Source organism: Eutrigla gurnardus (genome assembly GCF_963514095.1).
Source record: "Eutrigla gurnardus genome assembly, chromosome: 22".
NCBI classification, from domain to species: Eukaryota; Metazoa; Chordata; class Actinopteri; order Perciformes; family Triglidae; genus Eutrigla; species Eutrigla gurnardus.
This window is the reverse complement of record NC_139933.1, coordinates 5603661-5616349: the sequence shown is the minus strand read 5'-3', so window position 1 is coordinate 5616349 and position 12689 is coordinate 5603661. Positions and strand designations below refer to the sequence as shown.

Below are 12689 nucleotides of genomic sequence, written 5' to 3'. Positions count from 1 at the left end.
GTACAGACATTCAGCTGCAGAGAAGTTGTGCTGCTGGAAATACGTTTTTGGCTTCAATTATTGCATGTCACACATCAGCTCACCCTAATTTTCCTGTCTAACTCTCATCCAACCAGCAGAATGTTGCCATCAACAGAATGTGTGTATTTATCTGAGAATAACTCATGTTGACCTCGGTTTTTCCCCCCCACTAAAAATAATTAATCACTGTTTTTGTTGAATGTTTAAAGGTGTTGTAAGAACTCCTACATAAAGATGTAAAACCTTGTTACAATGCAACAAAACAGTCCCAGTAATGCTGTGCGAGCATAGCCTAATCGTTTGCAGCCAAACAATGCCATCTGCTGGTCCAATTACGTGAAACGATAAATTTGACCAAACGAGTTACTCCGCCCATATCTATGATTTGTGACTCAACCCCCCCCCCCCCCCCCTTCTGATTTGCATTAAACATTGATTCAAATTGCTACTGAAACAAATAAAGTTTTCAGTGATTGCAATTGCTTTATACACTGATATCTAAATTTTAATGATAAGTTGATTTATTAAATTTACTTCAAAAGACTCAAACTAAACATAATAATGGCAAGGTCATTAATTTCCCAGTTAATTAGCCTGTTGGCGTCATAAAGTAAGTTTATGTGTAAGTGTAATTTTTACTCTGCTTATCTCCACCTCCACAATTCGTGGATCTTGCTTTGACATTCGCATTTTTATTTTAAGATTATAAAGTGTGAAAATCGAAATGTATAAACATAAAAATGTCTTGCAACATAACTGCAGACTCTTCATTCCATGTGCTCAGTGTTTGTCATACACTCACATCTTCACTGATCTATGGCAAATAATAAATCAATAGTCAATTGGTCAAATTCAAGTATATGCTCTTTGTTTATAATTGAGGTTGATTGTTGAAATGCTTGGTTTAAAGACTATCCCTTGTAGAACACTAATAAAATAGCTTTAGCCTTTATAAATCTGTGACAATGGGAACTAAAGCTACATGTACATTATTTTTAGCATTATTATTGCCGGTGCATTGATCAAATCGCCGCTTGACCGATCCCGAACCCCAACAGAAAGGTCTGTCAAGTCGTCTGACACGAAGCTCCCGATTGGCTGCTTCATGAAGCTAGGATGAAACGCCGAATGTGATTGGTCGAGCGGACACTCTGGTCTTTTTTTTCTCGCGATTGTTTCCCGTGTGGGTTAATGGCTCCTCCTGCTACAGACTGAGACGAAGCTGGCACTGAGCAGCGATAGGGGGGAGCTGTAACACCACGGAGGAGGAAAAAAAAGAGGCGATTACACCCCAAATACCAGCGGGTTTTGATCGCATTTGTTTGGGTGTATCTGGGAAAAAGGCGTTGCGGGTGGTTGTTTGGGTCGAGGGCTAAATTTAGAAGCGGGTGGTCGAGGATAGCAGTCTATTTTTCGACAACCAACTCCCCAGATGAACTCCGTCAGAGCCACCAACAGGAGACCCAGGCGAGTGTCGAGGCCGCGCCCGGTGCAGCCCGAACGGAACAACGGGGATAGAGGTACGCTAGGCCACGGCTAGCTAATGGTTTAAAGACGACGCCGTGTCAGGCGATAACAGTCTTCACGTAGCCCTCGTTTCATACCACAGGTCTGTTCTCCACCCCCAAAGACGTCGGGTTCCGCAGGAAAACCCGAGGCTTCTTGCTCTGTGGCTTAGGCCAGGCCGCGCTTTGTTTGGCTTGAGTGATTGGGGCTAGCTAACACCGCTAGCTAGCTTACCAGGTTATGTGGAGGTTGGGGGTTGTCTTCGCTTAACGTAATGCGTATGCAGCTAAACGGCCAACATTAATAGCGGATATCCAGGTAACCTCAGCTGGAGGCAAGGGGATCGACTTCACACCCTCCGACCACAATCTGCGTGTCTTCTCGGCCGTCGCATTCCCAGCTGTCACTAACGATTCTGAGGGTGTAAATCTGCGGCGTCTTTGGACTGCCATTTTTGGGGTGTAAACGTTAACAAAAACATTAGCAGCGAATGGAGGTGGGGGGGCAACGCTAGCTTGCTGCCCCCACACTAGATCAGCTGTGGTAGATAAAACGCTGCGGTTTTGGATGAACTCACTTGAGTCAATTTTCTATGCTTGCGGCTGTAATTTAAAGCTAGCGTAGCCAGCGCATTGAACCCACGTCCCCTTCCTTGTTCTCGGAGCCTGCTAGCCGTAGCTCGATTTGTTTACACCGCGGATTTGCCAGCTACGCAGTTCAGTTTTTAGCCATTAGCCGCACGTCTGATCGACTTCTTCTGCGGCCCTTCATTTTGACAGCACCACAAGAGATGGAGTCTGGATCTGCACATATAGGGGAACAGGCAAACGCACACTGCCTGATATTAGTAGTGTATGACTAGACATGAGAGACTGGTGGTGTGGCTGCAGGGGGTGCGTCTGCCATTATCAATCACTAACCTTTGTCTGCCTTACCAGCTCTTGCCCTGTCTGTTAGCCTGCATAGTGTGCATACGGTGTGTGAGCTGAACGCACACCATTGTGTCATTAATGTAAGGAGAATACGAGTGTCAGTGCTTATAGTCTTTCCTGCAATTACTGGATACATTTTAGTTGTCAATTTGAGTAAAAGAGATGATTAGGCTTCCCAGAGAAATACCCAGTGTTTTTTGTTTAATTGCATGGCCTTGCCCTCTTCTGCAGCTTTGTGCATTGAAGTGCCTCTTGAGAAAGTAGTGTGTGTGTGTGTGTGTGTGTATATAGGAAATCTGTTTTCCTTTTTGTCCAGATGAGGAGGCTCCTGCAGCAGCTGCAGCAGAGATGGCTATTGAGGAGTCCGGTCCAGGCGCTCAAAACAGTCCCTACCAGCTTCGACGCAAGACCCTGCTTCCCAAGAGAACCGCTGCTGCCTCCGCCACCGCCTCTGCCTGCCCCAGCAAGGGCCCAATGGAGGTTAGACGGAAACATTGAAGTGCATTTTTTTGTGTGTGCATTGACCGCAGTGTGCATGTCTACAGTGTGTGAATGAGAGAGATTTGCTGATGGTGTGCTCCTTTTTGAAGGAACGATGTGTGACAGAGCAGTACATTCCCGTTGATTACTTAGTGCTTGAATCTTGGCATGAAGTTGATATCCTACTTCCCCTCTTTTACAGGGAGCTTCTACTTCATCAACAGAGGCCTTTGGCCATCGAGCTAAGCGGGCACGAGTGTCCGGTAAGAGCCACGACCTGCCAGGTGTGTGTTAAATCTCTGCAGCTGGGGCAAGGAGTGTTAGCTTTTTTTCTCTCCTTTTTTAAAAAAAAAAAGAAAAACTTTATTGATTTTTCTGTATTCTGGTAGATGTTGTTACCTAGAAAACCATTAAACAGCACAACGTCATAGTTTAATGTGATTGGATTGAACGTCTTCTAAAGCTTACATTGCGAGTGCGTATGTGTATATTTGTGTGTCTTCAGCAGCCCCAGCAGAGCAATATCTGCAACAGAAGCTTCCAGATGAGGTTGTTTTGAAGATATTCTCCTATTTACTGGAACAGGACCTCTGTCAGGCAGCTTGTGTCTGCAAGAGATTCAGCCAGCTAGCCAACGACCCCATTCTATGGTCAGTGCTACTGAAGAGATGGAAGCTTTGCTTTTCACGAAAAGGCAGACAATTACAATTTGTTTAATGTGGTATTTAATATTCTAGGAAACGTCTATACATGGAGGTGTTTGAGTACACACGTCCCATGATGCATCCTGAGCCAGGCAGGTTCTACCAAGTCAGCCCAGAGGAGCATGAACACCCAAACCCCTGGAAAGAGAGCTTCCAACAGCTGGTAAGTCGACCCTCGTCGAAGCATCCCCATCCTTGCTCAGACACGACCCATTCATATATTTTATTAGTAGTAGTAGCAGTCTTTAGTATTTTTAGTAAATTAGTATTTAATTTAATTTGGCCCATCATGGTTTCATGTCTACATACCCCGCATATAACTGATACTTGCAGCATCGACACACACACATACTCCGACCAACTGGCTGGAATTTAAGAACCTTGGCATTTAATGCAACATTTTTAGGAAATATCGGCCTAATGTAATTGGTAGACAATGAAATGTGCAGGATGAATGAATGCAGTTTGAGCCCAGGCGAAAATGGCACCATCAACTTTTTTCTGTGCACCTAGTGTAACTTTTATGTGCCATTTAATAGAGATATTCTACATTTAGGCTATTTGCATAAAGCCAGGCGGAGGGGAGATGGACAGAACACATCATTTTGTTTCAGCCTTGTTTGCTTTTCATTGTTTGAAATATAACTTGCGGCCCTCATTCTATTTATATGCATTATATAACATCAACGACTATTTGTTATTTTCTCAGATTTTTTTAGAGGGGTTCCTTTGTGTCTTTTGACTGTGGGAGATGTCGGTTCAAGATTTATTACCAGTAGCTGTCAAAACTCTTTCTTCTGCTTCTTAAATAAGAAAACGCATCTCCCAATGTTTGAATTCCGGCTATTCACAGAAAGATCAGTCTAACTAGTTCATGTGATCACGATCTTGTTCTATGGCAATGTCAACAATTGTGTGTATCTCATTATCAAATTATGTAAAACCAGGCTTAACATTGATGTCATCAGGCTAATGGGAGGCAAACATATTTGCTTTATTTAGGAAAATTAAGCTTTTGTCACAGGCACGCAAATTGTAATTTTGAGTTCTACCTCTTCTTTTGTATTAATTATAATAACTGAAATATAACACATTGATACCTTTTTTGTGGTTGGTAGGTGTTGCAGGATGGTTAACAGGCCAAGAAACAGGAAAAAACATATTTCTACTCAGCAAAATTATATATTTTTTGAGATTCTACCTTTTTTTTTTTACCTTCATTTGCACTGTTTTCTGTTCAAAAACCTTCTTGCATCTAAACAAACAATACTCTTGAGAACCATGTTAATATTTAGTCTAATCACCAGAAACTTGACTTTGGTTCTTTCTCTGTTGCAGTACAAAGGTGCTCATGTAAAACCAGGCTTTGCTGAGCATTTCTACAGTAACCCCGGCAGATATAAAGGCAGAGAGAATATGCTGGTAAGTCAAAAGCTAAAAGAGAAATCCTTCAGGATTTATGTAATTCACCATAGCCCTGACATATATGTAAAGCACAGCCAATGTAAACACCTACTTGCTTCTCCAAACTGCCTTGCGATGAATTGTAGGTGTGTATATTCTGCCTTAAAGTGTTTGTGCCTTTCTCCTGCAGTATTATGACACCATTGAGGATGCGCTGGGTGGAGTACAAGAGGCTCACTTTGATGGTCTAATCTTTGTCCACTCTGGCATCTATACAGATGAGTGGATTTATATAGAGTCCCCCATCACCATGATCGGTGCAGGTAAGCACGTTTCATTCAACGGAAAAGTACTTAAGAACGTACCTTGATGCTTGAGCTGCATGCAATCAATATCTAACATAAGACGTGATACGCTCTCAGCAGAGTTTATGTCCATACGTATGAGGGTGTAAATGAGCGTTCTCTGCTTTGTCCTCAGCTCCCGGTAAAGTAGCAGACAAGGTGGTGATAGAGAATACTAGAGACTCAACGTTCGTCTTCATGGAGGGATCAGAGGACGCCTATGTGGGATACATGACCATCAAGGTACACGTAGATCTCACCTTTCTCTTGTTTTTTACTTCTTCTCAAACAATCCTCAAGAATAGCTTCATAATAAAGCCCTGTTTTATAGTATGATCACACGGCTCCACTGTTATGCTATGTGGTCACATTGGGGAAAGTCCAACATAGTTTCAAATGTGTTGTTTATTCAAAGTTTAAGAAAAAAAAATACTATTATTTGCAAAATGGAGTCGTCTGGGTTTCTGTAAGTAAGAACCACAAATGACACAAACAACAAGCATGCGCCTTGTAACGATGCTCATGTGCTCCTAACAAAACCAGATCGTGTGGTCGACTATAAAATTTGTCTCTGCAGTTTTGGAGATTGGAAAAGGACACGTTGACCAACCTATAAAAGATGTTTTGCTGTGTAATTGCCTGATATTGGTACAACTCGTATGCTGCCGCATCCTGATGTTTTCTGTTTTGGGTTTGTTCTCTGATCAACTGTTAGATTTTATTAATGCCATACAATGCCAATTACACAGTATAAATGACAAGCTTTGGATTATTATATAGACCTAACTCATCTTTACAGTTTGTGAACTATGACGCACATTTATTGGAGAATCTGGATGTAAACGTTTGCCGTCTCTATGTGACATGGTATTGATTATTCTATGGAAGTCATGGTGCGAGCTGTCAATGTCTCCTGGTTATATCCTGTTATAAGCTACACGTATTAGTGGCACTAATGCCTCCTGTAGGGAGAGTCCAGCGTGGGTATGGTGGGTGGACAGAAGCTTGACGTGTTTGTAGTAAGCGCTGCCACTGTCTGACCTCTGCTGCTCTTCTCGCTGCAGTTTAATCCTGATGATAAGTCAGCGCAGCACCATAACGCCCACCACTGTCTGGAGATTACGGTCAACTGCAGCCCCAACATCGACCACTGCATCATCCGCTCCACATGCACAGGTAACGCAGACACTGAACCACTTGACATGAACGCCTCTACAGCCCTGAAAATAGATAACGGATGTAACGCCGGCATTCACTGCATGGGTCTGGTATTATATTACATAGTGTTGCACATGTGTTTGTGTTTACTCTTGTATTATAACAATTTAGCGGCCATTGTTTTCTATTACAGTGTCACTAATTATGGGGTATCACTAAATGATCAGTTTTTTCACTAAATCCCAGGATGAAGGACTAAATCTGACATTTGGGTCGTGGGCTGAACCAAAAAAAAAAAACAGTTGTTTTCTATTATAAAGATACTTCATACTCAGAAAAATGTTGGGTTCTTGGTTCAATCAGCCTGGTTAATGTTTTTCTGAACTCTTTATGAACAATCATGTCTATACAGCAGTCATAAATATCAGTCAATCAGCAGACAATCCATCAATTAATTATTGATTTAAAGGTATAGGATGTAGTATTTCAGGGGATCTATAATCTGACTGATGTATTCAGAACTATCTTTTATTAGCATAATATCGCCTAAAACTAAGAATCGTCATGTTTTTGTTAGCTTAGAATGAGCCCAAGAAGTCTTTATTGCTGAATGCGCTGTGTTGCACCGTCATACCAAATACTCTCAAGCTCTAGGGAGGGCCTTTGGCACTTTTATGTTACCTGAAGGCCACTGTAGTTCTCCAACACGCTTGTGAAACTGTGGTAACGTAAGCCACGGAGTGCAAAACTGTGCCAGCCGCCGTCAAACTTCTGTTACTCCTAAAGTAGTGTTTTTATGGTAAGAATGACCTCTGAGCGCGGCGACCTGCAGCTCACGTTACATTAGTGAGCAGAAAGGTATTCAGTCGGATGCGATCTGCAACCGCACCCCTAGATGCCACCAAATCCTACGCACTGTCCCTTTTTAAGACTTTGTAAGAAATACCAAGCATTCTCTGGTTATTTGGTCTGTTCGTGTCACTGTAGATTTAAAGGTACATCAAGAATGATTTGTCGGTTGCAGTTTGCAAACACGACATTAAACACACAACGGCGGGGGAATGCCAACCAGATTGGTTGTTTTGGATCGAGGCCGTCTGCCTGGTGTTTTGTTTTCCCTCGTTGTATTTGCTGATTTTCTTTTTTTTGTTGCTGCTGCTGCTGTTCTGCCATTTTCATGGCTGACAATCTGCCCTCCTGGTTGCTACGTTTTTAGAAAGAAAAGCCTCAAATACAGCAAAACGGAAGGAGAAAATCCAGGAAGAGTAGATTCAGTGACCAACTATAAGTAGGGTGGTGTTTGTAAGGGATAATTAGAACTCATTGTGTCTTTACTACCTCTTTGTGTTTTTGACTGTTAGTGACCATTACTTGCAGCCCTGTAGTGTGACTCTTTCCCTCCCCTGTGTTTAGTGGGTTCGGCCGTGTGTGTGAGCGGCCAGGGAGCGTGTCCAACCATCAAACACTGTAACATCAGTGACTGTGAGAACGTAGGACTCTACATTACAGATCACGCACAGGTAAACATTTTATCCTCTCGGTAGTAACATGAATGGATTGCCAGAAATCATCACGCGGGCTTCTGATTCTACCGTCTCGTCTGTTCCAGGGCATTTATGAAGACAATGAAATCAGCAACAATGCGCTTGCAGGAATTTGGGTTAAAAACCACGGTAATCCCATCATTAGACGTAACCACATCCACCACGGACGAGATGTTGGCGTGTTCACCTTCGATCACGGCATGGTAAACAAACAAACTATGTCATGTCGTGCATTTTACTCTCTGCACCATGACAGCCCATCTAATTTCTCTCCTTTTCTTCTTTCAGGGTTACTTTGAGAACTGCAACATCCATAGAAACCGCATAGCAGGCTTTGAAGTGAAGGCCTACGCCAACCCCACAGTGGTGCGCTGTGAGATCCATCACGGCCAAACGGGAGGCATCTACGTCCACGAGAAGGGCCGGGGACAGTTTATAGAGAACAAAATCTATGCCAATAACTTCGCTGGTGTGTGGATCACGTCCAACAGCGACCCGACAATACGGTGAGGACACGCACTTCGGACAATTGGACAATGCTTGTGTACAAAATTAGATTTCAATGGAGACGGCAAAATGTCCAAAGGTCAACATGGTGGGATATTAATGCAGAATTTTATGTCTCTGTCTCATTTGCATGTTTATTCCAAGATTGTGACAGTTTCCTTCCTAATATCTAGGGGAAATGCTATATTCAACGGTAACCAAGGAGGGGTGTACATATTTGGAGATGGACGGGGTTTGATAGAGAGTAACGACATCTATGGTAACGCCTTGGCGGGAATCCAGATCCGAACCAACAGCTGCCCCATTGTACGGCACAACAAGATCCACGATGGACAGCATGGGGGCATCTATGTGGTAAATACACTCTTCTGTTTGGTTGAAAATGTGAAGTTTTGAAGTACAGATGCTGTTTCTAGTTCTAGCAAAAGCTTTAAAACTCCCCTGCTCGGAGTATTTGATTGCTGACCCTGCTTTGTGTTTCAGCACGAGAAAGGCCAGGGGGTGATCGAGGAGAATGAGGTTTACAGCAACACGCTGGCTGGAGTCTGGGTGACAACAGGCAGCACTCCTGTCCTCCGCAAGAACCGCATCCACAGTGGAAAGCAGGTAAAACTGACATGGTCAAACATCGCCCATATAAAGCCATGAGACATCTGATTTACAGCTGATGAAATCTCTTGCTTTTTGTCATGTACGTGTCCGAAGCAGCTGCAATGAAGTGATAAATAAATGGCATCAAGGAGCTGCTGTCACCTGACCTTTTGATATGAGTTACAGAAATACTGAACATTTTGTGAGATCCAAACAATTTCTCTGAATTACTCCTTGTAAAACATTGTAAACATAACGTCCTACGACGAGCAGAAACTTCTTCAATTGAGATCTCCAGTTGTCTTTAGTTTAACCTTAATTTATTTCCTGTTTTGGGAGAAAAAAACAATGGCGTTTTTATATCTTTTAACAAAGTGCTGTAATCTTTTCTTGTCTTTTTATTTTTCTTAGGTTGGTGTGTATTTCTACGACAATGGTCATGGTGTATTGGAAGATAATGACATCTACAATCACATGTACTCTGGTGTACAAATAAGGTAACAATTACCCCCTTTTAAGCAGTGTATCTATTTTTTTTTTAAAGTTGATTCTACGTAAAAGATTTTTGCATTATATTTCCGGTTGTGAATGATTTGAATGCTGAATTGCTGTTGAATCTTGACAGGACGGGGAGCAACCCAAAGATCAGGCGTAACAAGATATGGGGAGGCCAGAACGGAGGGATTTTAGTCTACAACTCAGGTGTGTATTTCTCACTCTGCCGCTCCTTTACTCTCTTTATGTATACTTGAGTGTTTTAATCTCCTGTTGAATACAACAGGTCTGGGCTTCATCGAGGACAATGAGATTTTCGACAACGCCATGGCCGGGGTGTGGATCAAGACGGACAGCAACCCCACACTGAGACGAAATAAGATTCACGATGGCAGAGATGGAGGCATCTGCATTTTTAATGGAGGCAGAGGTACGAAACACACGCTGTAGTCGGATAGTTGTCTGAAACGGTACAATCAATCCACAATTTAACTTTTTCACATTTTCAGGTCTGCTGGAAGAGAACGACATCTTCAGGAACGCTCAGGCCGGTGTGTTGATCAGCACCAACAGCCACCCGATACTCCGCAAGAACCGCATATTTGACGGCTTCGCTGCGGGTGAGATTTTTTTTTTGTTTCTTTTGTTGCTTTTGTTAAAAATCAACTGCACAGGAGCACAAATAATTTCTCCGTTTTGGTGCTGATTTCTTCTGCAGGTATTGAAATCACTAACCATGCCACAGCCACGCTGGAGGGCAACCAGATCTTCAACAATCGCTTCGGAGGACTATTTCTGGCCTCGGGAGTCAACGTCACCATGAAAGGTAACCAGGTGCTTTGTGGGCACTAAGTCCTTGCCCAGTCTGGTTAAAAAGCTGGTTGTACCTGCTTTTAATCACACTTTCTGTCCCTCCTCTGTCAGATAATAAGATTCTGAATAATCAGGATGCCATTGAGAAGGCAGTGAGCAGAGGGCAGTGCCTCTACAAGATCTCCAGCTACACCAGTTACCCCATGCACGATTTCTACAGGTAAACCGCGTCATTGCCTACTTCCAGCTTCCACTTTCCTGACTTTTCTTGTCTTCTGTGACACTTGAACTCTAATTTGTGTTTTAGGAAGCAACCCTACATTTAAGAAAAGATGGTTATCAAATAAGTAATTGTAAGAGTACAAAAGGAAACCATTCCCTCTCTTATTGTGTTATGTACATTCATTTGTTTTGCCTTTTATCTCTCCAGATGTCACACCTGTAATACAACAGATAGGAACGCCATCTGCGTAAACTGCATCAAAAAATGCCACCAAGGGCATGATGTGGAGTTTATACGGCACGATCGGTAAGACAGTTTCAGATCCTTCCTATTTTTAGATTAGGGGAAAATAATCTGGCAATTCATGTTTGTGTTAATGTTTAATATTAAAACAACAAACATATTTTCCAATTCCACTCTCTCCATTATTTCAATGGACTTCCTATCTGTTCCCCTTTAGGTTTTTCTGTGACTGCGGAGCGGGAACGTTGTCCAACCCGTGCACGCTGGCCGGCGAGCCCACACACGACACAGACACTCTGTATGACTCGGCGCCGCCCATCGAGTCCAACACGCTGCAACATAACTGAAGACATCTGGTCCAATTACACTCTCTCACATAAGCATATAAACTCATTACATTGCACACAGCCATACACACACACACGCACACATAAACACACACAAACACAAACAAACACACGCATCCACTTGCAGCCATAAGGACCCAGAGAGACTCTGTGATTGCGGCGCTCTCAAATGGGATCACGGTGAAAGAGGCTGCAGAGGAAGCAGCTTCCTGCCGCTGCAGTCAGACACGCTGCAGTGCAGGCAGACTCCACCAGAGGGAGCAGTCGAGCTGAGGGTAGACTGAAAGAACAGCCACAAGAGATTCCTCACTTGAGTATTTCTTATTGCAGTCTGTAGGCAGAGAAGATGAGATGAGAAGGGCTATGCAGAGGGGCTGTCAATGGCGCCCTGCGCCACTTTGGCAGCACGGGAAGGCCCCCCACAACCCCACCCGGTGTTAATCCTCGGCTCCCGGCCCACTTCTTCCTCCTCACAGGAACTGCTGTCAAAGAGACTTCCTGCTTCCTCGCAGCTGCCATCCCCATTGGCTGCCCAGGCAGTTGTAACTAGGCAACAGATGGGCAGGTGTTGCTCTGTTGTGTGTGGATAAAGAGCAAGATTGTGTGTGTGATGGAGCACTTGGGCTTTTTTTTTTTTTTTTTTTTTTAATATGTTCTGATCAGTGGATTTTATTTCGATGCTTTCTCTTGTAGTTTTGTATTTTCAAGCAAAAGTTGACTGTATTTGAATGTCTTATTTTATTATATATTATTATAATTATTTTTCTTTGGTTAGCATCCCTCCTCCCATCCCGACTCCAAAGCAAAGTGCAGACACTCAAACGTCCCAGTTGTGAAGTTCTTTCTGTGAAAGAGAATTTAAACACTAAAAACCCTCTCCAGTATATTAGCTTAAATGGCAGGTGGAGGGGCTCCACACTTGTATAAAGGTGTGTATGTGAGTGTGTACATGTGTGTTGTGTGTATGTGTGTAAATGTGTTGTGTACAGTGAAAGTTGTGGGTGTGTGTGTGTCTATAAGTTGATGCAGTCAGTGTTTTGTAGAGAGGGTTTCAATAGGAGGTGTCAGAGCTCCTTTGAACTGGAACTTGAGAGTCGATCTGCAGTCGTCCCCACCCGTCCTGCCCTCCCCTCCCCTCCCCTCCCCCCGTGTATCGTGGTGACTGTGGCTCCTCATGCAGCCTGAATCGTATGCATGTACCATAACATCTAGACTTAATATATTGTGAAGTATTCAATAACCATTATGTAGATGCTAGTTGGAATTCAAAAAGGGGTATACTTTCTTAGAAAGACAAAAAGAAAACAGGAAACTGGCCATTTCTAAGAAAATAAAACTTTATTAGATCACAAGTGTCTTGTTTTTAAATTCACTTTC

At 43.1% G+C, this 12689-nt stretch overlaps 1 protein-coding gene across 4 annotated transcripts; it reads left to right on the top strand.

Annotated features, from left to right (window-relative positions):
• The first annotated feature begins 1250 nt into the window (after positions 1 to 1250).
• fbxo11b (F-box protein 11b) lies at positions 1251 to 12664 on the top strand. Of its 4 annotated transcripts, none has more exons than XM_084040310.1 (22): positions 1251 to 1541; positions 2776 to 2939; positions 3142 to 3202; positions 3448 to 3589; positions 3677 to 3806; positions 4982 to 5065; positions 5238 to 5370; positions 5528 to 5634; positions 6456 to 6567; positions 7963 to 8069; positions 8159 to 8296; positions 8382 to 8599; positions 8774 to 8954; positions 9084 to 9206; positions 9603 to 9688; positions 9817 to 9893; positions 9973 to 10116; positions 10196 to 10306; positions 10405 to 10512; positions 10611 to 10719; positions 10930 to 11028; positions 11183 to 12664. In XM_084040310.1, the coding sequence occupies exons 1-22, from the start codon at positions 1454 to 1456 to the stop codon at positions 11310 to 11312; spliced, it is 2652 nt and encodes an 883-aa protein (XP_083896436.1). In that variant the 5' UTR covers positions 1251 to 1453; the 3' UTR covers positions 11313 to 12664. The 4 variants fall into 4 exon arrangements, with proteins under 4 accessions (XP_083896436.1, XP_083896435.1, XP_083896434.1 ...); XM_084040309.1 differs by having other exon boundaries at positions 3445 to 3589; XM_084040308.1 differs by having other exon boundaries at positions 3142 to 3223.
• Positions 12665 to 12689: the final 25 nt, after the last annotated feature.

Coding starts and splice junctions, on each gene's coding strand:
- fbxo11b (XM_084040307.1), top strand. CDS start 1,454: ATGAACTCCGTCAGAGCCACCAACAGGAGACCCAGGCGAGTGTCGAGG. Junction 3,807..4,981: donor AAGAGAGCTTCCAACAGCTG/GTAAGTCGACCC, acceptor TCTCTGTTGCAG/TACAAAGGTGCTCATGTAAA. Junction 5,635..6,455: donor TGGGATACATGACCATCAAG/GTACACGTAGAT, acceptor TTCTCGCTGCAG/TTTAATCCTGATGATAAGTC.